Source organism: Seriola aureovittata, chromosome 18 (assembly GCF_021018895.1).
Source record: "Seriola aureovittata isolate HTS-2021-v1 ecotype China chromosome 18, ASM2101889v1, whole genome shotgun sequence".
NCBI classification, from domain to species: Eukaryota; Metazoa; Chordata; class Actinopteri; order Carangiformes; family Carangidae; genus Seriola; species Seriola aureovittata.
Genome location: NC_079381.1, coordinates 10018790 through 10044358, shown reverse-complemented (window position 1 = coordinate 10044358; position 25569 = coordinate 10018790). Strand labels below are relative to the sequence as shown.

The following is a 25569-nucleotide window of genomic DNA, read 5'->3' as shown; positions in this document are numbered from 1 at the left end:
TGAGTTTCAAGATGCATTTAGATTTTTTCTTCTTTCTAAAAACTGCAATACTACCAATAATGATCCAAACTATCACTTTTACACACTACAGAAGAAGTGGATTTTCAACTGGTATTGGAAACTTGCCCTTCACAGCCCATGACGATGACAATGATGATGATAATGATTATTATGATAGTCCATCTCTCCACCTAGTGGTGAGGTTAATAAAAATACATTTGCGGTCAGCGAACTCTCATCAAGGGAATATGGCATCATGGGCATCCCTCTCAATCTAAAATAAATAATCAGTTCAATTTTATTGTTTGTACTTAAAACAAAATCTATGAAATCTTTTTCTTTGCTTTTCTTTACTTCAGGACAAAGATTCCTAGACATCAGTAGCTAGAAAAATGTGACGACATGAAAATCTATCTGCCAGATGTATTCAATATTATTTTATCATATTTTCATTTTTAAGTCTAAACTAGTTTAGACTAGTTGAGCCAAAACAAACAGGTTCATCTTGTGACAGGAGACCGCTGAGGACCCTGGTCCGCTGACGTCAAATCTACATCTGTAATTGCCCTGCGCATGCGCTCTGTTGCAGAGGCTAGACACCGTCTGCCTTATTGGGACTATCGATGCTGTGACTTTTAGCGAATTAGCTGCTAATTGCAAGCGGTAACGGTGGATATTCGTAGTCTATTGTGGTTATTCAACATTGGTAATTCCGTTTAAATTCACAGTCAACGCTCGTTTCGCCGTGCGGACGCGTCAGACGACACAAGTGAAGTCCTCTTGTATATAAACAAAACGCAGCGAGCTGCTTTTTAAGGTGGCACGTCAGGGACTGCTGTAACAAAAAGGCTCGTCCGATTCCGTTTATCAAGTTAGCTAACTTAGTGTTGGCGTCGCTGTCAGAGATGGAAACGACCACACAGCTTTGTTAGGAGTTAAACTCCAAAACTTGTGCGAGCGAACATGAGAGAAGACGACAGTTTGTTGTCAGGAAGGCAGCCCATGGCGAGTGAAAGAGGGGGTGAACATCCCTGCTGCTGCCCCTACTTTACGGAGGAGAAAGGAGCACTTGCTAACACGAAGGCTGACCTGGGGTCTCCTGGTCATCTGTCCAGGTCTTTGTAGTACAAAATCAGACTTTGGCACAATATGGAGACGGTGGGGAAATTTGAGTTCAGTCGGAAGGACTTGATAGGACATGGCGCATTTGCTGTCGTCTTCAAAGGCAGGCATCGAGAGGTCAGTACAGTCCCTATCCACTATTGATTTGACTTTTTTGTTGAATGTATATTATTGCAAACATAGACGAAATAAAGGGTCGTTGGAATGGTTTGGTTGTATTGTTAGGCTTGAATCGCCTTTTATTTTCCATCTGGTGTATTTGTTTTCATCGTACGGCCTTAAGAGGCCTGGGTGCACATACAGGATGTTCCTTAAAATAACAGGCAGTTCATGGATAAAATGCTGAAATACTTTTAAAATACTCATATATATATATATTCTGAAAGTACGATTGTCACTTTCTCAGGGTCATTACTTTTCAACAGACTGATAATACAAATGATGCACATCTATGGTTGTGGCAAATGTAAATGTAGGCCAGCAGAGTTGTATTGTTTCCATTAGCAAGCTCCATACTGAGGCCACCAATAAACATGTTGAAACATGTCTTATACTTGTAGTGAAAGAGTATAAATTCTAACAGCTCTATAATGACTTGATGAGACATCATGCATCACATCTTCTAAGGAACAGGCCTGTAGCATCTTTGTTGCTCCATTAGTAAATTGGCATACAGATAAATTTCATCCATAATGATATGAGGATAATGGCATCGAACAACACATACTGCAATACATATATAATACAATACATTCAAATATGCTTTATGGTGAGAAAATGCAGTAACAAGGGCATATTGCATTGGGTTATAGGAAATATAGTTTAGGTAAAGGGTCACAGGCTACACTGCAAAACTGCCTAATAGTAACTGGACCTCCTGGCTGATTACAGTCCCAGCAGGTGATAAGTAATCAGTACAAAATTCCATTAGGAAACCCTTTTAACCAACAGCATGAAGGAGAGAAGCATATAGACGGACAGTTCAGTGTTAATCAACAAATATGTACTTCAATACAACACTTTGAATATCCTAGTGTTATAAATGTGCTAGAATCCAATAGTGAACTGTGCAGAGACATGTCGAAAAAATAATGTTGTACATACTGACAGATTTTGGCATTTGTACTAGTGCAAGGATAGAATATTCTCATTTCCCAAGCAAAGACACAGTGTAACTAATACTTTGCATTGCATTAGTTTCATCCAACAAAACTGATTTTGTATGTAACATGTCCTTCTAGAAACATGACTGGGAGGTGGCAGTAAAATGCATAAACAAGAAGAACCTGGCCAAATCCCAGACACTGTTGGGGAAGGAGATCAAAATACTCAAGGTAAGTCACAACCTTTGAGAGATTACTCTTTTCAAAGAGTTTCCTGATTTTCAGTTATTATGTTACTATATTTACTTAAAACATTATTATAAGGAACACATAAAACACAACTGAAAATGGAATCCAGGGCAAATAAACAATACTTAGTGTCCACAATGGCAGAGGACACAAAGTATTCAGAATTACTGATGTTTCTCCTATCAAATTTGTCACCTTGATTTTTCAAACTGTTTCAAACAAATCTGTATTTAATACATAATTTGCCTGATGGTGTGGTAATACCATATTCTGTTGTTTTACATCACCCTGGTACAACAGGGGGGCCTAAATGATTGTACAAGTCAAGCTTGACATCTGTTTGAAGTCAAACATTTAAAGAATAAAGGATATATGAAGTAAACAATGATTTTCCTTCTCATTCCTGCAGGAACTGAAGCATGAAAACATTGTTGCATTACTGGACTTTCAGGTATGTTATACTACACTCACAAATGGCATCTAGATAATGTCAGGTGGTTGTCAAGGCTTCTGATTACATACATTATCATCACACTTTTTACGGTCCTATCAGGTCTTCCCCATCAGTCTGTATTCACAAAGTAGAGCAGATGGGTTGTTGAATGTGTTTGTTCCACATGACCCACTTCTGTCTCGTGTAGCTTGAACTGTTTTGTTTACCCTACTTGTTAAATGAGGCTTTGCTACATTTGTTTGTTCTGAAAAACAGTTTGTTTCATCCTATTCAAGCACGTTTTCTTCTGCTCCTCCGCGTACTGTCAATCCTTGTAAAATTTCAGTGAATACTTCAGCATTTGTCTCTTGTTGTACATCATCGTTCCCTCGTCATCATTTCCCATGTTTACGTTTTGTCTACAGTCACATGCCCTGTTCCTGCCAGTCTCAGTTTTACTTGCCTAAAGTATTCCTGTCCAAGTGTTTAGCCCCCTTTTCCTGGCACAAGTCAGGTGCCTAGGGTGAATAAATACAAACACAGAAGAACCCATAGCAGAATGATGTTCTTGCCTGTAACTGGTCCGAAGCTCGCTTTGGTAACCCCTCCCAGATAGTTGAGACGGCACAACCTCCTGGCCCCACACAATCTATCTTAACTCACCAGGTGTTTCTTTTGTCTTTTTGGTGCATGGCTGACACACTGCCATCTGGTCAAAAACATCTAATGCTCAGATTATGCTAACTGTCACATCTGCCAAGACAATATTGCAAAATGACAGTGGTTCATTAATAGTCCGGGCATGTTTTGCTTTTGGAGAAACTTGTTAAGAACAATGTCTTTGTTTAAGCTTTATAAAAAAGAAAATAAGTGTTGCAGGAGTGCAGACATACACCCCACTGCATTACTGTTTCTTATCATTCTTTCACTAAAAGACTTCTGGTGTCACTGTGGTCTTAATTTTGGTGCACTGCTGGGCTGTTGAACTCCTTTTTTTTTTTCTTTTTCTTTTTTTTTTACCCCATATGAGATCTCATATTTGAAAACTGCTTATGAAGTCTGGTTGAGAGCAGATGTTGTAGGTTTCATTACCAGACCTAGAGATTTGTTTTATTGATTCAAGTTGACCTTTCATCACCTAGCCTTATCTTAATTTTCAGAAAGCTCAGTCATCACGCAAAGAGACTAACAGACAAGTCATGACCAATGACACTTACATTCAGCTGCTCAAACAAAGCAGTATAGTCACCTTGTTGTGTTGGTAGCAAATACGGATTTAACTACTATGCACTAGAGCCCTTCATCAGTATCTTCAAGAAAAATATTTGCAACCAGTTGTCGTGTCTTTGCCCATGCAGAACACCAAAATACTCCACTCCCTTATCTTCATACCTACTCACAGTGGCACTTCTCTCTGGGCATCGAGGATAGTCTGAGCTGGGCTCTAAGATTACAGGGTTGTTGTCACACAGCGGTAGAGAGTGGAGATATTCTTGGTAGAGGTTCCTACCATCCAGCTATCTAATTAGGTCAGGAGGAAACTGAAACCAAACCAAACACTGGACACCATAGAAATGTCTTTTACTTTTGCCTTTCACATTTTATCTAATTGTCTTATACAAAGTGACTTAAAATTACCTTGAGAGTTGAGTAATTATATTGCTCTAGTCTCAGGCAGACACTAATGTGACAGTCAAAGTACCAGAGGATTTTAGCAATGCAACAAGTTCCTGTTTCTACGCAGGTTTTGAGCAAGAGCAAATAGCAGATAGACCAACTCAGCAGAGTAATCTAATGTTTAGTTAAGAGACACATTTTCACTCAGTTAAAAAACACAGCGCTTTTGTAATCCTCACTGACATTGCTCCTTGTGAACCAGGAAATAGTTGATAGCAGAAAAATGACCCAGTATTCACTCTGTAACTGTATGTAACTGTTGTGCATGGGGTCATTTGAATTTTGGTTGCAAAGTCATCGCGCAGAGACAGCCTGTGGAAACCAGATGGTTGGCTTACTGGCTGAAACTAACTGGCTGGCTGGTTGGTCGCTGTCCATCTTCAATAAAACCAAAGACAACCAATTAAAGAAAGCCTGACTCAGCTGAACTATAGAAAACAGTCTGGTGGATTCAACAAGATACTGAGATCGGGTCAGAGTGAGAGACCACAGTCATCTGTTGCCATGTGATAAGAGAACTGCACTCTGTTTTTCCAAAACTTGTGCCTCAGACAGGTTGTCTGTAAGAGAGGATAGTAAAAGAAAGTAAATTACATTAGAATATTTGCTGATCTCCCAAATATGCAATTTCAAAATGATCCAAATTGTTTAGTATTATAAATGAACAGCCTTTTTATTGTTTGCTGGTGTTGTTGTGGCAACTTATGAATTAGCCTTTTAGATAGTTGAGTAATTCTCACTGTCTCTCACTTGCTCTCTCTCTGATTTACTCATTGTTTTGAAAATGCTGGTGACAGCTGAGCCAACTGCTCTGATTCCCTAATTGTTTTGGCTCAGTATTAATGTAGAACTGTGGGTCGTTTTCACATTTCTCACTAAAGGCAGGCAAGCTTTTACTTTTATATTTATTTATTTTTTATATCTTATGCAAACATATGCAGAGTGCCACACTGTAAAACAGGCCACATAAAAAAACAGTGGTTCAGGACTCTGTGATAGATCCAGTTTTAGAAAACGTTTTAACAGACTATTACTGACCAAAGCTGTGACAGCTTTGATCAGTAATAGCTGGCTTCTATCTTTCACTTTCACTTCTCTTTTTCCACTATCTCTGATCCGTAAAACTCCATCCTGAATTTTTATGCAATCCTTTAGGCTGTGGTGTTTTTCTCCAATCCAAATCACCAGCTTAGTTTGCTTGGACATGATTGGCGAGTACAAGTACCACCTGTTCCTTCCTTTGTCTGTCACTGACATGTGTTTGTTTACGTCCCCTCTTATCTCTTCCCCTTTTAGGAAACTGCCAGCTCAGTGTACCTGGTAATGGAGGTAAGGCTTGCTGTGATGTTTGGCTTTGTTTGAACAGCGCTGTATTGTCTCAGCTTTTGCAGGCAGCTCTGACAGGGCCCGGGCTATAATTAGCTGTATCCTCAGGCATCAATGGGGGTAAATGGCTGTCAGTCAGCTTCCAAATGCTGCTAGTTTATTTGCTTTTGCTGTGGCTTGATTTCTTTTCCCTGATGAAGAGCCAGAAGGAAAATAATATTTGTGAATCTTCTAACTACTTGACAGTTTGGTTTGTTTCTTTTCTTGACACATTTTTTTTCTAGCCAGTTTAAGTGCCTAAAATCATAGTTACATATTGATTATTCCTGCAAAGCATGGTGGGAATCGTTTGCCATGCCAGCCTTTCTTGTTCTGACAACAAACACGATTCCAATTGCAGTATTTTCAAACCATGCATCAAGATATTTTTTTAAACATTATCCCCACCCTGGTTTGTTCTGTTAATGTGTGTTGTAAAGATACAGGCAATATTGTGTTAGCATAATCACCACCTAATCACAATAGCTTGCTCAGACACAGCTCCAACATAAAAGTGAGCCGGCAAAAACTGACAACATTGTAGATGCTCAATTGAAATGTGAAAATGGTTGAAATGTCTCCGTAAGCAGAAAAATTATTTAATTTTTATTTGTATCCTCTAACTTCCAGTGGGTGGTAGTCTACCTGGGCTCCATGTAAAGTAAGAAAAGTAAAATAAACAGCAAATAAACATCACACAATGTTAGTGAATTTGTGACATTTACTTGGTGAATATTGTGTCAAATGTGTATAATTTGTACAATTTACATAACAGCAATGATGACACAGTGTCCAAGTTGTTAAGTATTGTTCAGTAGAGAGTTTCAAAGTGCTCTAAACGTCATGTAATAATCCAAATTGGATACAAATGGTAGTTGCTGGTTTAAAACAGTGTTACAGAGGCAGAACACAGATGTATGTAAAGGAACAGCAGATGCATTCCTCTAACTCATCCCATTTATTATCATACGTTCCCTGGTTATCTCTGTCTTCGAGAAGGAAATGACTTGTGAAGCTGCCTTTCAGAGCCACACCTGTCATAACACACCCGTCCTTCCCTGGGTTCATTCATATTAATGCTGGGAATGAGAACAGGGTTATAAATCTGTAAACACATCACTCTTCAGCAAATCACTCCTCTGATCCTTCTTGCTTTCTAGTTCCTTTAGAGTCTGGGTGATGTCAAACACTTATTCACTATGGTTACACATCAGCCCTCATTGTTACCTGTGTCTCCTAATGTTATACCTTTTCATCTCCCTCCTTCTCTGTTTCTGTTGCTCCCTCTCTCCCTCCCTTCCTGTCTCTTTCTAATGACAGTACTGCAATGGGGGTGACCTTGCTGACTACTTACACTGTAAGTCCAACAATGCATCTTCTAAAAGCTCCAGGTGCTTCTCAGTAGAATAATCAATGGAATTGATGGTGAAATGTCATCTTTGTTGCTTGATGACAAGGAAGCGAGAGTTCTTGTTCTATAAAAAAGACAAAAAAACAAAACAAAAGTAAGAATATTAATGTTTTCATGCAAACAAGGTGAATATTAATCTTTTGAAGTGAAGTTTCTTGTCAGTATTTGTTTAGGAAGGGAACCATTGAAGTTACAAGATCCAAATTTGGCATGGTAGTATTGTACAGTATATTATGACCAGAGAAGGGTGAATCTCAGGAAGGTGACAGTCCTTGCTATGTTCATGTAGCGTGGTGCAGAGTGAAGCTGCCCTCCACTACACATTTAATTTTAAGTCTTTTATTTTGTTCTGTAAAGAGCAAACATATACTTTATCATCACCGTTCGCCACACACACACAGTGATTTCACACTCAAGTGTGTGCTCTCGTTCTCTGAACGTGTTTGATATTTGAACACAGAAAAATGATGAACATCTACACTAACATCCAAACAATAAATCACGTCCGTTGTATTGCTAATCCGGACCATTTTCATCATGTACATTCAATATCAACTTGTTTTTCGAATACACAGTCAGCCAATCATGTATACCAAACATTGTCAAATTAATCAAATCAACCATGTATCTATTTTAAGTTATTTATGTATTTATTTATGAACTAGACACGAGCAGTCCGGGCTCTTTAGACCGGCTCCTAGTTCTACTCTCCATCCTCCCACTCGCTTGCGGTAACTAAGCAACCAGTCCCAACAGCCGTTTTCGGTACGTTACTTTCGCTGACCAATTAACGTTCATAAACAATACCACATATAACGCAACCGGGACCATAAACTACGACACAACATATTCACCCCTCACTTATACATTTCTAACTCTCCCTTCTTACCTGTAAAGAGCAAACATATACTTTATCATCACCGTTCGCCACACACACACACAGTGATTTCACACTCAAGTGTGTGCTCTCGTTCTCTGAACGTGTTCACGCGAGACTTCCCTTGTCCCTGAACACACACAGTGTAGCGAACGCGCTCGTCCTGCTGGTCGGAGTTAGACACATACTGCTACATGATATTACATTTTTCAAACAATAAACAAACCTTTTCTTATCATAAAACACAGACAATTTTAACCACACTCTGAACATGAGCTGTACTAAATGGAAATTATGTTAAACATGTAAATAATAATAATAATAATAATGTAGGTATATTAACCCACTGATGGCTCTGTATGCCACATTCACATTCCTATTGGCTTTCAAACATAATTTCTCATGTCTTTACATTGAGTTTCTTGTTCTTTAAAAAGCACTACAATACAACAATATAATGCCTCATATTTGAGACTGAAAAAACAAAAACAACTAGTAAATTCATCTAAGCCATAAAACCAACTCTCAATTTTTTTTTATCAAATCTTCTTGGAGTCCTAGAATAATGGTCTCTGGTAGGGAACAGCTTTTTAAGTTGTAGAAGAGGAAGAATTATTTTTCAGTTATCTTCCACTGCCACAAAGATTTAAAGAGTATACGCAGTAAAGTGTACGCTCCAAGGCAACCATTCAGGTCACAATTCACAAGTTTTTTTTAGGTAGTGTGACAGTAGGAAGCAGCTTTTTGTCTAGAGCCCTGAAGACAGAAACTAATTTGGTGATTCACTAACAGCTTCAGGACCTTCTGAGTACCTAAAGGCTTACAATAGACGTTGACATACAGTGTAATAAAACCACAGAGAAACTTCCCTGAAGTATTCTCCTGTCTTTATTCATCATAGATTCAGTATGTGAGACATGCATCACATCATGCAGAGAGGACACCGCCTCTTTGCTTTTGAGTCAATACAGTGCGAGCAAACTGGAAGAATCAGATAATCTATATTTCTGCCCAGGATCATAAATTACAGTGCTCTGAATAGCCAGAGTACTCAACTCTTCTGACGTGAGCCTTTGTGTGTCAGTAAGGACAGGGTGGGAAATATGACATCAGCCACTACCCACTCATTGACAAATTATGGCTCTACCTGCTAACTTTGTCTGCCAGGTCCCCAAACTCTAAATAGAGGTCCTATTCCAATAATAGTCATTGCTGTCCTGGTTTTAAAAAAAAAAAAGTTTCACAAGTGGTTTTGGATTCACTACCCACTGTGGTCAATGAAGTAAACTTTTTCCTGGCTCAAGTCAAGCCTGAGCCTGGCTTTAAAAAAATCTGTTGGAAGTGAGGCGGAGTCAAGACAGGAATTCAAGACAAGGGAGGGACTCTCACATAGGACCACATTGTACAACTGTGAGGTGAGGGAGATGATTGGAGGGGAAAAGAAAGTAAGAGCAGAAGGTGATAGTGGGGTGATGTCAGGCAACACAGATACTTGAACAGTAATTTTAGAGGTAAAATGAGATGGTCTGGTTTGTGTAAACATGAGCTGACTTCAGTGTTTGTTAGGAAAAGTAGTGTGATTCGCCTGGATTTGAGAAGGGGTCATTCAGTTCATATCTGTCTACACATGTAGACAGATATGTCTACACTCGTGTCGTGGTCTGTACTTTCACATGCATTGTAGCATATGAGAATCACACTGTATACCTAGTATACCAAAGTTGTTTTAATAAGTGTTCACTTATTTACCTCTTGTTGCTCTGCAGCCAAAGGCACACTGAGTGAGGACACTATCCGGGTTTTCCTGCAGCAGATTGCAGGGGCCATGAGGGTCCTACAGGCCAAAGGCATAATCCACAGGGACCTCAAACCCCAGAATATTCTGCTCTCCTACCCACCAGGACGCAAGTCGCACTCCAACAACACCTGCATCAAGATTGGTAGGTTTGATGGTGTGAGAAGGTGTGAGCAAGTACACAGGTGACAGCATGCAAGTGTTTGTACATACGGTACATATGGATGTGCAGTGCATGTGTAACATTGGTTTTCAGTTGTTGCCTTTTTTCTTTTTTTTTTTAAAATTGGGTTGTCACAAAGTGCAACAGAGTGAAAAGGATTGGCATCGGTTTTATTCTATAAGGAGCTTTTGTAGGAGGTACTGCATATGGATAAACAGCAAAAATGACTTAGATGGAAAGAAATGATTGATCATCAAGTTAGACGTATACAATAAATAAACAGGCAGTGTTGTTGGTTGAGACTGTTATTATTGTCTTAAGAAATGAAAATAAAATGCTTGCTCTAAACCTGTAGTATCTGTTGACTAATATGGGCAAAATTTATATAAAGATCAAGTCAGAAATTTAAAGTGCAAAATGGTTTTAACATTTCAGATGTGAGACTACAGCATGTGGGTGTACATTGTGATTTATCAGGAAAGCACTACAACCCTCTACAGGAGCGAAAACTAATTGAATCTCATGAAGCTCCATACGGAAATCCCTATAGCATAATAAAGCTCTGTGTAGCCAGTTTTATTGCAACAGGAGCTAATAATGATTTCCCCAAGGTAATTGATTCCACTAAGATTGTGAGGCTAAACTTGTTAGAGGAAATTTATTAGATTATATGAAGAATTTTCCCTCAGCTGGGTTTGCAGTCTTCCTCTGATGAAGCACATCACTGAAAAAATACCAAGAGAGAGAAAACCTATTCACAAATGCATGATGTATATGTCTCATCAAATCTTCAGTTTGACTGATTTGACCCAAAAAGTTGACATTTGTGTAACAACAAGTAATCACCATAATGAAAATTGTCATGACAGAGCACAGAGAGAGTGTGTGTGTTGTTCAGCTGCTCGCAAACTCTGCTAATCCTTGAGCCTATTAATTCTTTTTTCCCCTGGAGAGAATTGGTTTCCCAGCAGGAGTGAAGTCTGAGGCTTGTTTCAGTCCCAGTCACAGCAGAACGTTATAATCCTCATGACTCTGGGAAAACCTGCTCAGTCTCACACACACACACACACACACACACACACACACACACACACACACACACACACACAAACACACGAACACACAAACACAAACAAACTGTTCACATACATACACACATTGTACCTACACAGATGCAGGTACAGACACACAAACACACACACACACACACACACACACACACACACACACGCATCAGTAGTGAGGCAGGGACTACTGAAAATGATTTGTTGCCTTGTTTAATAGGCAGTTTGCTGCCTTAAGGACATTCGGTAACCTTTAGAGTTTGTTTTAAATTTTATATAATTTTGTATATTTATTATGACTGAGCAACAGTCATTTGTTTTTCTCACTGTGCCTATAATTCCCATGAAAATTAGCTACACAGCAATTGTCTTGATTATTTTTTATTACTGATGAAGTTCTACTGTCCAGAAGTACTGGTTGGCAAGTACTTTACCAAGCCATAACACCCAAGTGTTTGAGCTCCAGTGTGATAATGCAGCATTGTCGTCACACAGGTAACGATATTGAAGGTCTGTGTCTCAGCCAATATTGCGAGAGCATTATAATGCATAGTTTTGAAAATAAATAGAGCATTCAGCTGGGAACCTGTAGCACTGTTGACTTTTTCTTTTCCTTTTTTTGCATCCATCTGCAGTTTTTCTTTGGAAAGTTAGTGATTATCCTCAGGATCTGCACATTGTCTGTATGAAGATACAGCTGCGTTTGCTTCTGGCACCATATGTTAACTCATCCTCTCATGCCTTTGCTTGTTCTTTATCCCTCACTTCCTTCCATCCCTCCTTCACTTTCCCTCTCTGCAGCGGACTTTGGCTTTGCCAGGTACCTTCAGAACAACATGATGGCGGCAACACTCTGTGGGTCCCCAATGTACATGGTAAGCACATTTTGTAGGGTTTTTATATATGTGTTAGGGAAATAATTGCTAGCATAGTCAAATGTTTCAGCTGGTTAATAAACCCAAGCAAATTCAAATTTAATGAACTCTGTGTATTCACTCATTCCAAAGGTTAGGTATCTTCATTTTTAGTTTGAAATTAAGGTGCTTTATCATTTCTGAGAAGGCGTCATTTTGAAAACACCAATTTTTGATCATCAGCATTAATCCACCCCTACTTCATGATGGTTCAGCAGCTTCAGTTATTTTTCTTCATGTGAAACAGCAAAGCCGCAATTGTTTTGATTTCACTGTGGTCGTTGAACCCAGTCTCTAAAACAATGCAGCACAATACAACAATACAGCAAACTCCTACAGCAGCAATAATGAGACCTTAAACATCTTGTTAAATGTTCATCAAATACTTCCAAAAAGGGGTCAACACTGAAAATGATGTCCTTCTTTTTTCCTCACCAGGCTCCTGAGGTCATTATGTCCCAAAACTATGATGCCAAGGCTGACTTGTGGAGTATAGGAACCATAGTGTTTCAGTGCCTGACTGGAAAGGCTCCTTTTCAGGTAAATGCACCACTTTTATTGGTTGTATGCAGATTTTTCTTTTTTTTTCTTTTGGGTGTCACTGCAGATCATGCAGATTTTTCCCATGATAACCTGCTTCACACACACAGTATATACTGTACCTACACTGTCAAGTAGGGATGGACCAGTGTGGAAATTCCAGAGTCAGATTATCATTCCAAAACACCACACCAACTTTACTTTACTGTTAATATTGACCATTATGAAATCATTTATCAGCTACTGTATGTGTGTGAGGTGTGCTGTCATTTATAATTATAACAAAATTAAGTTTATTAAGTCAAAACCTACCTGAATGTTCCTACAACATGTTTTCATCCTTGTCGAGAAACAGCAGTTCAGTCTGTGATCAAACGGGTTGTCTCCTCTCCAGATAATGTGAGAGATGAACAGGAACTTGAAAACCAAACGGTTTGTCCCGGCTGACTTGACTAATGTTGAAAAAGATAAAAGATGAGACACATAATTTATCTTATCTTAACCGGCCCAGCAGCATTTCTGAAACTTCCTGAGTCGCTTCATTCTTTGCTTTATTGATGGCCATTTTAAATGATTTGTCTGGCATCTGTGTGTTCATGCCCAGGACACACTTACATTGCAGACATTCATGTTCATGTTCATTCATGTTAATATCTATCTATATACTATCTACTATGAACTATCTCTGTTACTTTTTGTCATCTTTAGGCTAGCAGTCCCCAGGAGCTCCGGCTGTTCTATGAAAAAAACAAGAATCTCAGCCCCAAGTAAGGACTTACAGTGAGATGATGGCATGTTTATTTTTTTAAGTGATCAACAAATGTGATCATTTCTTTTTTAGATTTTGCTCATAAGAAATGAGCACCATTGCTGTGGTACATCTTCAGTGCAGAATATTCAATTAAAAGTGAACTCTTCAGAAAGACCCCATTATCTCTAAGAATGTGTTTATGTCACTATGAACATCTGATATTTAGATCAGTCACCTGAATTGCAGTTTGTAAATCTCCCTTTGAGAGAGATGCTACCAATCATGTCCACATCAGCTGGGCTGTTTTAACAGCTGAACACCAGTTAGTAAACAACATTGTAAGAGATGACAAGCCCCCAAGAAATCACCAACAGCCCACTCTTTTACAACACAATGTCTGTAAAGGTTTTACGTTTCAGTTAATCTCACAGTTGCCTAATGAAAGCCTGTCTGGGTTTTCAGGAATGTTGACAGTCATGCTAACAGGGAGAGACATTGTGTATTTGAAGAGTATCATTCATTTCATTTTTTGTAAGAAAAACAGATGTTTCTTGTAAAAAAAAAACAAAAAGAAAACACGAAGAGTAAATAAAGTGCAGCTAAAAATGTTGCTTTATCTGTAGCAACAGGTTTCTGTTGTTTTTGTGTGACCTTTCCCTCAAGATTTTTATTTTTTCTGCACAGCAGCAAACACGGATTGTGGTTTTATTTGTTTGCAGCATCCCCAGGGAGACTTCAAGCCATTTGAGGCACCTGCTGCTGGGACTGCTGCAGCGCAACCACAAGGACCGCATGGACTTTGGTTAGTGAACATTGCACTAAGATGTCAGAGTGAAAAGGAATTAAAACAGTTGACTACATGGTGTTGATGCAGACTTACACTGATAACCTAGATAGTACATTCTGCCACAAATGGTCTGATACAGAATTTTGTAGATAGTTTTCTAGCTACATTACCCAGGAAACAGATGTGACAAGTATTCCTGTGAATGTGGTGTTTCCATTTAACAAAGAAGTGTCAGATTAAGAAATAACACCCAGGCCAAAGATGCGATGATGATGTGCATGTGTGTGTCTGTGTGCTGTCTGCACAAAAGGTCACTGTATTTGTATCTTGTGCTGTTGCAAATATTCTGTTAGTGACACTTCTTTCCATGACCTTCTACTGATTACATTTCTTCTTGTGTTGTTGGTAGATGAGTTTTTTGGTCATTCTTTCCTGGAGGCTAGCTCATCAATGAAAAAGAGTAAGTAAGAATAAATAATACATTTCCTAATACAACCTGCTTAGATAGTTGTCAGAAATACAGGAGTTCAGGACTGTCTATGAGCACTTCTTGATGTATCAATCTGTAATGTTTTGCACACTGATCTGGGGTAGGCACCATAAGTATGTAACACATAAGTAAATAATAATAAACACATTTTCTGAAACCATACCACACTCTCTTAAAACAATAAATTCAAACTTCACAGCTCTTCCAAAATAAAATAAAACCCTACATACATTTTTTATCCAACTGATACACTCATTCCATCATAGGTTGTGAAAACAGCCATATAGTGATGAACCTGATTAACGGCTAGTATATTTTATATTATAGTAGCTGCCAAGTAGACTTTTGTTTCTATTTCTCACCAAAATGCATTGTGTGTATCCTTGAGTTTTCTAACAAATATGTTTATTTTTTGCTACAGTAACTCCAACTGTGACCATGACCTGCTTCCCAAGCTCTGCATCAGCCAGCTCTTGTAGCAGCTCTTCCACATCTCATCTCGCCTCACCACCGGTTTGTGTTTATTATTTCTGTATTATTTCCCTGTTTCTCTTTGTTTCTCTCTCTGTGCCTGGGTAATGACACTGTGTTTTTATGTGCAGCCTAAGAAACCTTTTGTGCTTCCTTTCTTCGTTTATCTCCTACTTTCTGTCTCTGTGCCCTGCAGCAGTCTCTTGCTGAGGTTCAGCATTTGCGTGCCAAAGCTCTGGCCTCTCCTACCCAGGAGGCCACTGGTTTTCTCCTCAAGGACTCGTCTGGAGGGGGCGGCAGCAGCAAGAACTCCTCCTCCTGTGACACAGATGACTTTGTCATGGTGCCTGCTCACTTCACGAGTAAGAAAACACTTTTTATTTCATGGGATCCCTACCTAAATGGCCAAGGCAGCTGTGCATTGTCCTAGCTTTGGCTCCATTATTTTGAAAGTGTGTTTTTTCAGACTGGCTTTTATGTGGCATATTCAGCATTTTTTAGACATCCCTTCTCTGTTGTTCTTTTAATAGAAATACTTGGGAAATCCTCTTTTCACTCCACTTTGATTTTGCTGTTTTTATTTTTCGGGCTTTCCAGCAGGTGAGCTGACATGTGAGAGTAAAGTGCTGCAGGACAGCCTGATGAACAGTGGGTAAGAAGTCAAGGATTGGCCAACACCTGTATTACACAAATGTAATGTTTTTTTCTCAGTTTGTGTCAGTTTCTATTTCTGTTTCTCCACTTTAATCAGCTCTCTTCTGGCATCTGCTGGTCTGTGTAGCCAAGCCAAAACACCCCCACACTCACCTTCCTACAGTGGCTCTCCAAGTCCTGTCAGGTAACAGCACAAAGCTGAATGTTTGGTTGTGGTCATACATGTTGTGCTATGTAGCTCAGAGGTCATGACACTATCAGGAAATGGTTAATGGCAGCATGTTGCAGTCATATCAATATTACATTGAAATATAAATGATCAAAAATTACTCATATTATGGGCTATGTATGTGTGAATCATGTTACTCCTTTAAGTCGAGTGGAATTGCATGTTGAGAATAGTTCCAGTATTCAAGTAACATTAGATCTCAGTGTATCATCTGCATAAATATATTATATTATGAATATTGAAAGTTTTGAAATTATTGCAGAATTTTTAGAATCAGGAAAATTATATAAAGAATTGAACAGACCATGCTATCCTTACAAACAATGTACAAGTTTGGCAGTATTGTCTGTAACACTGAGCATCTGAAAGCAGTAAACTTGTCTGTGTCCTCACACACACACACACACACACACACACACACACACACACACACCACACACACACACACACACACACACACACACACACACACACACACACACATACACATACTAACTCTCCTCTCTTGTCTAACTGTTTCCCCTGGCGCACACTCTGTTCTTCTCACTGTTGTTGGCAGGCCCAGTGAGTTCTCGGGAAGTAACTACGGTGGTAACTATGGAAACCATGGTCAGTCATTGCCTATTCCAGTCCCCACTCAGGTCCAGAACTACCAGCGCATGGAGCAGAATCTCCACTCTACCAAACAGGATGGCTCACCACGGTCTGTATCCACACACACACACACACACACACATGTCACACATTTCTTAAACTGACTGCATGAACTTGACGTTATTAGGCTGTCGACACCGGTGCGTCGTTGCAGCAGTGGGAGCTCGTTGGGCTTTGCTCGGACTGGACCTTCACCATCCTACGGGCAGGGAGCAGTCACCGCCACCCGCAGGCTCTCCCTGGGAGGTGGCAGAACTTTCCAGCTCTCGCCTCTAGGTAGTTCACAGGCTAGTCTTCACTTTGTAAACCACTTTCACAGATGCCACAGAGACCACACTGCATCTACATATTGAATAGAAATTTGGACAGTGTAGCATCAATAGTGACCAATTTTGAGCTAACTCGTTGTTGGCTTTATGGTAATAGAGATGTGGGGAAGGTGTAGTGTTGGAACAATTAGTCAACTAATTGATTAATTCAGCAGTCTGCTGATGACCACTCATCACAGGTTATGGACATGAGTTGTGTACAGTTCAGCCAGGGAGGATTTTTCTGTCTCAGATGTTTAATTTGAAGGACTTTTAGAGACTTGAAGGGGATAAATTATTTAGTATTTCACAACTTAAAATTATTTTCCTTACTTTTCGTTCTTTCTTATCCCTTTAATCATATATTGACCCCTCAGATTTATCTTAGGATGCCTTGGGGCATCCTGACTACCATGTTAGGAACCACTGTATGAAAAGGTGCATCGATCAAACCTGTAAATCTTTTATAAAGTGGAAATACTCAGTAGTCTCTGGTTTGAACTATTCATATATGAGGATTAGCTGCTTATTTGTGTTTTAAATCATTATAGATCAAATATCTTCAGGATTTGAACAAAACAAGCAATTTAAAGTTGTCATTTTAGGCTTTGGGAGCGTGTGATGAAGAATTTTCACAATTTTATAATATAAGGTTGTAGTTGGTATTTGAGTCAACCTGGTCAGTAGTTTTGTAAGTTATTGGCTGAGAAAATCAACCAACCACTCTCCTTCTCCACACCAGTTGCCCTGGTCTGCTCTCCGCCTCATGCTGGCACAATTCCTTAGCTGTGTGGACATGCATGCCAGCTGGGCAATGGGGGGGTTAGGCAGGACTTGTTAATGTCTGCTATCTCTTGGTCGATATGTTTTTTCTTGTCCTGTTTTCTTGTCTTCTCTTACATTTTCATTCTGTCAGATGCCACTTGCTATCTAAAACCAGAAATATTCTGACCTCCTCCTGTCTCACGTTCCTTTGCAGCTCCTCAGCTCACTGAACCCCGGCCGACTTCTCAGCAACACCCACAGACGACAGGACTAGGCACACGGCTCCACAGTGCCCCCTGTCTGTTGGAGTGTGTCAGTGGTGGCGGGAGGCAGAAGATCAGGAAGCAGTACTCGGACCCTGTGGTTGCCCCCTCATCAGGCCTGATGACTGTTCGCCCCCTACACTCTTCCCCCAGATTGAGTGAACTGATGCAGCGCAGCCCCCTCCCCACCATCCTGGGCTCCCCTTCCAGGGTTAGCTTTGTATGTGAGAGAGAGAGAAAGAGCGAGAGAGAGAGAGAGAGTAGAATGTGTGTTTCAACTGTCTTGAGAAACACAGCACAAGAAAAGACAACCAAGCAGTTTAAACTAACCTGTGGTACCTCTCCTCTCTCTTGTGTCTCTCCTCAGACCATCCCTCCATTTGAATTCCCTAAGCCTCCCAGCTCTCCAAACCTTGTGACCTTCCTGACACAGCAGGGTTTGGTCATCGGCTCTCCTGGCAGCAGGACTGCCCTGACAGAGCCCAGAGAGCCAGGACAACAAGCACCTACGCAGGTCGCCCAGCCTGCACACTGCATCCACAGACTGAATGATGATACCAGGAGCTTCGGAAGGTTAGATTATTGTTTTTTTCTATTTGTCATGTTTACCTTGCTGATGCTGCACAGGCAGCAGAAATTGTTTACTTACAGATAGAGTTGTTTCGCTGTCTGCAGGTCTCAGAGTGCTGGTCGTCTGTCTGACATGCTGCTGATGGCTGCGTTTGGACCAGGTGGACCTGTGGGTGAAAGAGGCAGCACAGAGAACCTGACCTCTGAAAAAGCCATAGAAATAACAGGTAGGCATTTCTATTGGTCGAGATTTACAAAGATTTATATGCAGTTTCCTTTTGGAGTGGCTAGGTCTGACAGTCCCACTAAAGAATTGGATCCACATTTAAGGCTGTGAAATAAGGTAATGGACACAAGCCTTGCCTGCTCCATTACCTTTTAATCATTATTCTTCTCTGTCCTCTAGCACCCCCAGGTGCTGGGGTAGGTCTTGCACCTGGATCCAGCAGCCCAGCACAAGTGGTTTTCACTGTGGGCTCTCCTCCCAGTGGCAGCACCCCACCTCAAACCTCCAGACAGAGGAAATACTCAGGTAGCACACACACATCCTAACACTGCTGAATATATGTTATTTGTCTCTACATCCCCTCTGCAACAAGTGGGAATCAAATTCCACTTACGCAGCAGCATTACTATTATGCTCTGCACATAACACAACATAAAGCAGCAGGGAAGCTGCTATTTTCATTTTTCATAAATGTGGAAACTTAATTAAATGTGATGGAGAAAAGTATAAAGGGTTGATTTTCAACTGGCCAAGATTTAAATGAAGCCATACTGTGGAAAGATTTAGCTACATTTATGGAGTAATAACCCAAATGACTGCTTTTCCTAACACTCACTTTTCCAGTTGATAATTGCCACTTCAAGTTTTTATGAAAATAAAAATTCATGTAACTGCTTAATCATTAATTGCCACGCTTCTTTACTCAGAAGCATGAATTCCAGGAACAACAAGCAGTAGAGTTGTAGTCTTTACAATCTTTTTATTTATAGTTGTTCACATTGATTCTGCTGTTTATTGTACAGCTACGAAAATTCATGGCTTTGATGAGAAAATTATTTTATGCCTTTTCTTTTTCTAACTTCTGCAGGCTCCTTCACTTCAGTCAGCCCTGCAGGCTCCTTCACCAGCCGGTACCCCCAGACAGGCACCTATCTGGATGGTTTCGAGGCTCCTTCCAGTCCTCGTTACAGTTTCACTGATCCTATCACAGCCAACATGGGAGGCCCCGTAACCTTTGAGGCTCCTGAGCTGCCTGAGGAGACACTGATGGAGGTGAGGAGCAGGTTTCCCACACACCTCTGGAAAGTAGTGACAAAGCAGTCATTACTTTGACTCTGTATATTTTATGTATGTGTGCAGCAATGACCTTTGTTGTGTACATCAATCCTTCTCACAAAATGCTGATATTAGCATAGTGTAGTGTAGTATCTTTAGCTCAAGCCTATGTGTTAAAATAGCCTAAGGTCAAACCCAAGAATGGAATATTGAAATGCACTGAATGACCTGTCTCCTGTTAAACTCATTTTCCTCCCACCAATACAGACTGAGTGCAAAATCACATTATGGAGTCCTCTGTTTCAAATTCTCTCTATCTCTCTCTTGGCCTGTCTTTCTTCCTCCCTCTGTCGGAGTGCAGCAGGAGCATACAGACATGGTGCAAAACCTGCGTTTCACGTTGGATTTTGCACGTTGTCTAATGGAAGTGGCCGGGGCCCGTGGTGCTGCGGTGTTGGGGGAGCAGGTGGACATTTCTCATCCCTCCCTCCTTCAGCAGCATAGCCTGGTAGCAGATCAAATAAGCTCACTGAGCCGAGAGTGGAGGTAAGGCCATATCAAGTATGGGTGTGAGTCTTTGTTGATAGCAATGATACTGTTTATTTACTTCGGATAGAAAATAATTTCAAGGTGGATCTCTTGGATTTGCACCACATAAAACAGCCTTAGGGACAAAACTGTTTTGTAATTGAGCAAATTAGTAAAAAAGATCTGTCAAGTGAGATTTCCAGCAGGCAGTAAGCGGATTTGTAGAGCCTACTCAGGAGTATTGACTGCAATGTGTCAAAATTAATTTTGCAGTTTGAGTTGAGTTTTTCACCAGAACAAACAGAAACACACTGAAGGAAATGTAATCAGCTGAGGCTTTTCTGTACTGAATACAGGGTGGTAGAGTTTGAATGTAGACAAAAATGAGGATGAGATTTCTTTTGAGCATTAGATCAAAAGATCATGCAGATATTTCACTAACTTGTATCGTGTGTGTGCATGTGCGTGTGCATGTGTAATTGTGTTCTCAGTCATGCAGAACAGCTGGTTCTTTACCTTAAGACTGCAGAACTCTTGTCGACTGCCTTACACACAGCCATGGAGCGAGTTAAACAGGGCAAACTCTACCCATCTTCAACAGTCAAACAAGGTAAGACCCATTTAATCTTGTAAAAGAGAGGGTTTTATTTGTACATTAAGAAAATTAAAACACATTTTGATTAAAGTGTCTTGGTAGCATATTAAATTTAACTTGTCAAATTTTTCTGTCCATATACAGTGGTGAGGAGGCTGAATGAGCTGTACAAATCCAGCGTGGCATCCTGTCGCTCACTCAGCACTCGTCTGGAGCGCTTTTTTTCCAGGAAGCACCGTCTTATGGACCAAATCACCTCCATCACAGCAGAGCGGCTGCTGTTCAGCCACACTGTGCAGATGGTAAGCCTGAGACAAAATTAGACAGTTTGAATCATTAGATACTGTAACTGTGGTCATCCAATTATCCCAGTGTATGTTACTCACTGAAGTGCACGAATGGCAAAAATATCCCTTCCAATCTCTCAGGAAATAGCAACACACAAAGCAAGGAAAATAAAAGTTGCTAAATTACAGCATTAATCACAGAACTGATCATCGTATGTCTCAAGAGCATTATACTGGTATTTTAATCAATACTAAAATCAAACTTATTTTAACGTGAGCATCCTGGTGTCATCTCAGGTTCAGGCTGCTGCGCTGGACGAGATGTTCCACCAGGGGGAAGCATCAGTCCTGCGCTACCATAAAGCTCTGCTGCTAATGGAGGGCTTGTCTCTGCTGCTCACTGAACAGGATGACATCCTCAGTGTTAGCAAATGTGAGTATGTCTGCCAACTCAACTCACACAAAGTGGGGATGTCACCACTCAGCACCAGTACCCACCATGCAATATTCCTGCAGCTAAAAGTAATTTTTTATGTTTATATTTTTTTATGTTCCTCAATTCAAAATGTTCCACTGATTCAATGATGTGAAAATTTATATTTCAGTTTATCAGTTTAGCCAATTTATCACTTACTAAATAGATAAAACAGCAGCTAATGTGCACGTCTTCATGGATATGACTTGTTCTGCTGAACCACCGACTGACTATTTTTCTGTTTTTTTTCACTTTCCCTCTGTATCTGCAGGCAAGGAGTGCATTGAACGCCGCCTCACAGCTTTGCAGTCAGGACTCTGTGTTTAAGTGTCCTACACTGCGTCTTAGAGTGTCGATATGATGTCAGTCATTTGCACCCTGTGCATTATCAACGAACCAAATCTACACCCACATTACATGGTTTTAAGTTAGAATTGCTTTAGTTTTCACTAGAAAACCACAAGATTTCACTTTCACTGAACCCTTAGAGTATGTGCTCTTTGAATGACTTGCTGTTCATGTCAAGTTTTGGACAGTGACAGTGACTTCCCCAACACTAAACTTGGACCAGTGTTGGACATGAAGCATCTGCGCTGTAAAAGAATGTCTGCGCTCTTGTCTATGTGAGAGGACTGTGCTTCTGGCACTGAAAATGGTATTTTTTGCTAAGAAGATGATTCCCCTCACTAGGCGTAACACATGCTGGAGCAATTATTGCCAAGTAGTCACATACACATACAGTACTTATCTAGATATAAACGCAAAGCATTGTGAGATGGACAAATGCTACAAATTTGCTGTACGCAAATCTATAGACAAATGTTATCCTTTACCAAGATCAGTGGCTAGACGGAAAGTGTAGTATCTGCTGTACACCTACACAAGGACGTTTACTGATGAAGACCAGGAATGGCCACGTATCATTCTCATCAGATGTGTGTTTGTCTTATACCCTTTGTTTGCTTTGCTGGGTTTATGTTCTCTGGTTTTTAGCTAATTGTTGCGTGCTTGCTGAAGGGAAGTATAAATAGCATTGTTACAGTTTGTGGCCGGGAATGCATAGAAGCACTATTACAAAACTGTTGCCAAAATGACTTTAAAAAATGTAGTTTTGTTTTTTGTGTTATGTTTTATCTTTGAGTCACTGTGGATATCTATGCTGGTTTGGAAAAAAATCCCTGTTTGACACTTTACTGATTCTAAACTTGCTCACTGGCATAGACCAAGTCCCCACAGTGAGACAATAGCACCTTTTTATACAGCCTGTTTACCGTTCTGTATAAAAGGTACAAATATGGAATGGGGGAGCATTGTTTTTCTACTGGCAGCACAGGTAGCTGGAATAAGGAGGGGTCTTCATGAGTGTAATACAGCTGGATCCCTCTTTACAACGGGCTAATGGCGTAAGGATTTTATTTTTTAAGTTGTAGCAGGTATTAAAAGCAACAGGTAGAAAACACTAACTACCCCACTGCTACATGCAAAATACAGCATTTAATTTCAGAGGGACTGAAACTGGTCTGTTAGCATCCCTGATCACAATCTCGTTAAAGATGCTGCAATAACCTGGGATGTATTCTTCAGGTATACAGAAGCTTAGGTGCTGCTGTTGCTGGTAATCTCTTTAGATTTAGATCTCTTTAAGATTCCATATTCTGTCTTTTTATGTTTATCTATCAGTGATGGTGGAGTTTAGCAAGTATAATCAAATTTGAATGTAGTGCTGACAGGAGTGAGGAGTGACCATAAATATTAGCCAAATGTTTGATAACTAACATTTAGACTGATCCCAGGGCTAATGTCTGAATGCTTTTGCACTGTTGAAGTACTGTACAGAAAGATCCTGAGTGGAATATGCTAAACATGTTCAGTTTTTGTAGATGCCTAGACAGATTTCATATTTCTACTTCTATACTTTTAGTGCAGTTTTAGTTTAGTATAATAGTTACTGTCTAAAGGTAGTGTAGATGTGTGAATGTTGACAAAGAGATGGTATAAGCTATGAAACCTTAGAAAGATTTCTTTAGGAAAAAAAGGAAAAGAAAACTTGCTTTACACTGAAGAAAAAAAAATGTTTTGCATCAATTGTGTTGTGTTTTATTTCAGTGTAGTCAGTGGGTGATGATTGTGTTTGATTTTGAAAAGTGGTGTGCTGATTTGGAGTGCTAGTTGAAAATGTGTATTTTACCTGAAATATTTGTGCATTGCTGATATTGACCTTGGCCATACATCCCCAACAAGGTCCCTTAACTCCTCTGAATTTTGGGCCGATGGTAAGTGTCAATGTCTACGTAGGTTGCTTTCAAAGTAAAGTTTATGTGTATGCATGCATGCATGCATGCATGCATGTATGTGTTTGTGGTGGTTTGAGGTATTAATGGAAAGTGGGATTTGTTCGGTACAGAAGCAATGACATTGCTCTGTAACAAGAGTGAATGATTTGATTTAGACTCCAGCTGACTGCGTGGATGTGGTTGACTCTGGGTAGGATCCCACTTTTACATATGAAACAAAATCCACTGAAAATCAGGGGTTCCTTTTGTGTAACCCACTGCCAGGCCCCAGGACTACTTTCTTTTCCTTGAGTTGTGTTTTCCTTTGTCTTTTTTAAGTTAAGATGGTGAATAAGTTCATGTTTTCGAATACAGCGTTGTGAGGTCAGGGCTGAGGATAGTCCACACAGAGATCATGAAGCCAGTATAGTAGCTTTGTCAGCAGAACAGAATGGAAGAAATGTTTTGTTTAGTGAAGGTTTCTCTAAATATACATGATGTGTATTTGATTTGTGGCCTTTTGTCTCTTGTCAGAGAACTTTGAAGTGTTTTTTGACATTCCGAGAACATTCTGTGTGTGTATAATGTTAGTTTCAGTGTACATTCCTAATATCAGCTCATCCACTGACTCTGTCTCTACACATGCTGTTCTGTTCAGTCAGTATACAGTGGCAATGTCTCAAAAGATGATACAGGTAGCAGAAAAGTGATGATCTCTTATTTTTTGTAAAACTGATGCATGTGTCACTTTTTATTGTACAATCATAGCTATCGGCCATGCTAATGAGGATTATATTGGGCAGGAGTCAAAAGCACCATAAAGATAATTTGTGCTGCAGCTGAAATAATTAAAGAGTAGAGAGGTAGAGAACAGCAGGTTGTTGTATGATGTTCAGAGGCAGTGCCCTATGACAAGCACCTATCCACTCTGATGAAGTGTCCTTGAGCAAGATACTAACTCCTTACCAGCTGTAGTGTTGCTGTTCAAAGTATCACATAAAGATAAAATTAAATGTAACCATCATGAGGATTTAGCCTTTGCTATGTGCACTCCCACAGTAGATCTGTCATTGATTTGGATTACTGTTTTTGTATGTTTGCGAAGAACATACCTGAATGTTTTCATTTTGCGTTTTCACTTTACTAATTCTGTATTACCTGTAAATATTGTAAATTAAGTTATTGTTGTTATTGCATATATGACGCTGCAGGCATGGAAAGAACAGATCCACCTATACAGCACCTATACATTTCCAAAGAATAGGCCTTCTGCTGATCTTCCATATTGTCTCTTACTGTCACAAAAACATTTTAATGTTGTCATATCTATGACAGACTCACTATCTCAGCGTCCCTGTGTGTGATATAACCTTTACTGTCTGAGAGTTGCAACATGAATAAAGTGAAAGGACAGGTATAGTTGTCTTAAAATTATGCGAATTTCTTCTACTTTTGTGTCATCTCAGTTATGGAG

At 39.9% G+C, this 25569-nt stretch overlaps 1 protein-coding gene across 1 annotated transcript; it reads left to right on the top strand.

Moving 5' to 3' along the window:
• The first annotated feature begins 579 nt into the window (after positions 1 to 579).
• ulk1b (unc-51 like autophagy activating kinase 1) lies at positions 580 to 25529 on the top strand. Its single transcript, XM_056403511.1, has 27 exons — positions 580 to 1239; positions 2364 to 2456; positions 2884 to 2925; positions 5881 to 5913; positions 7270 to 7306; positions 10004 to 10177; positions 12061 to 12134; positions 12612 to 12713; positions 13422 to 13480; positions 14184 to 14266; positions 14661 to 14711; positions 15163 to 15254; positions 15409 to 15574; positions 15810 to 15864; positions 15964 to 16050; positions 16655 to 16798; positions 16877 to 17025; positions 18037 to 18296; positions 18453 to 18658; positions 18761 to 18882; positions 19062 to 19187; positions 19750 to 19934; positions 20299 to 20483; positions 20957 to 21075; positions 21205 to 21362; positions 21645 to 21780; positions 22094 to 25529. The coding sequence occupies exons 1-27, from the start codon at positions 1150 to 1152 to the stop codon at positions 22147 to 22149; spliced, it is 3084 nt and encodes a 1027-aa protein (XP_056259486.1). The 5' UTR covers positions 580 to 1149; the 3' UTR covers positions 22150 to 25529.
• Positions 25530 to 25569: the final 40 nt, after the last annotated feature.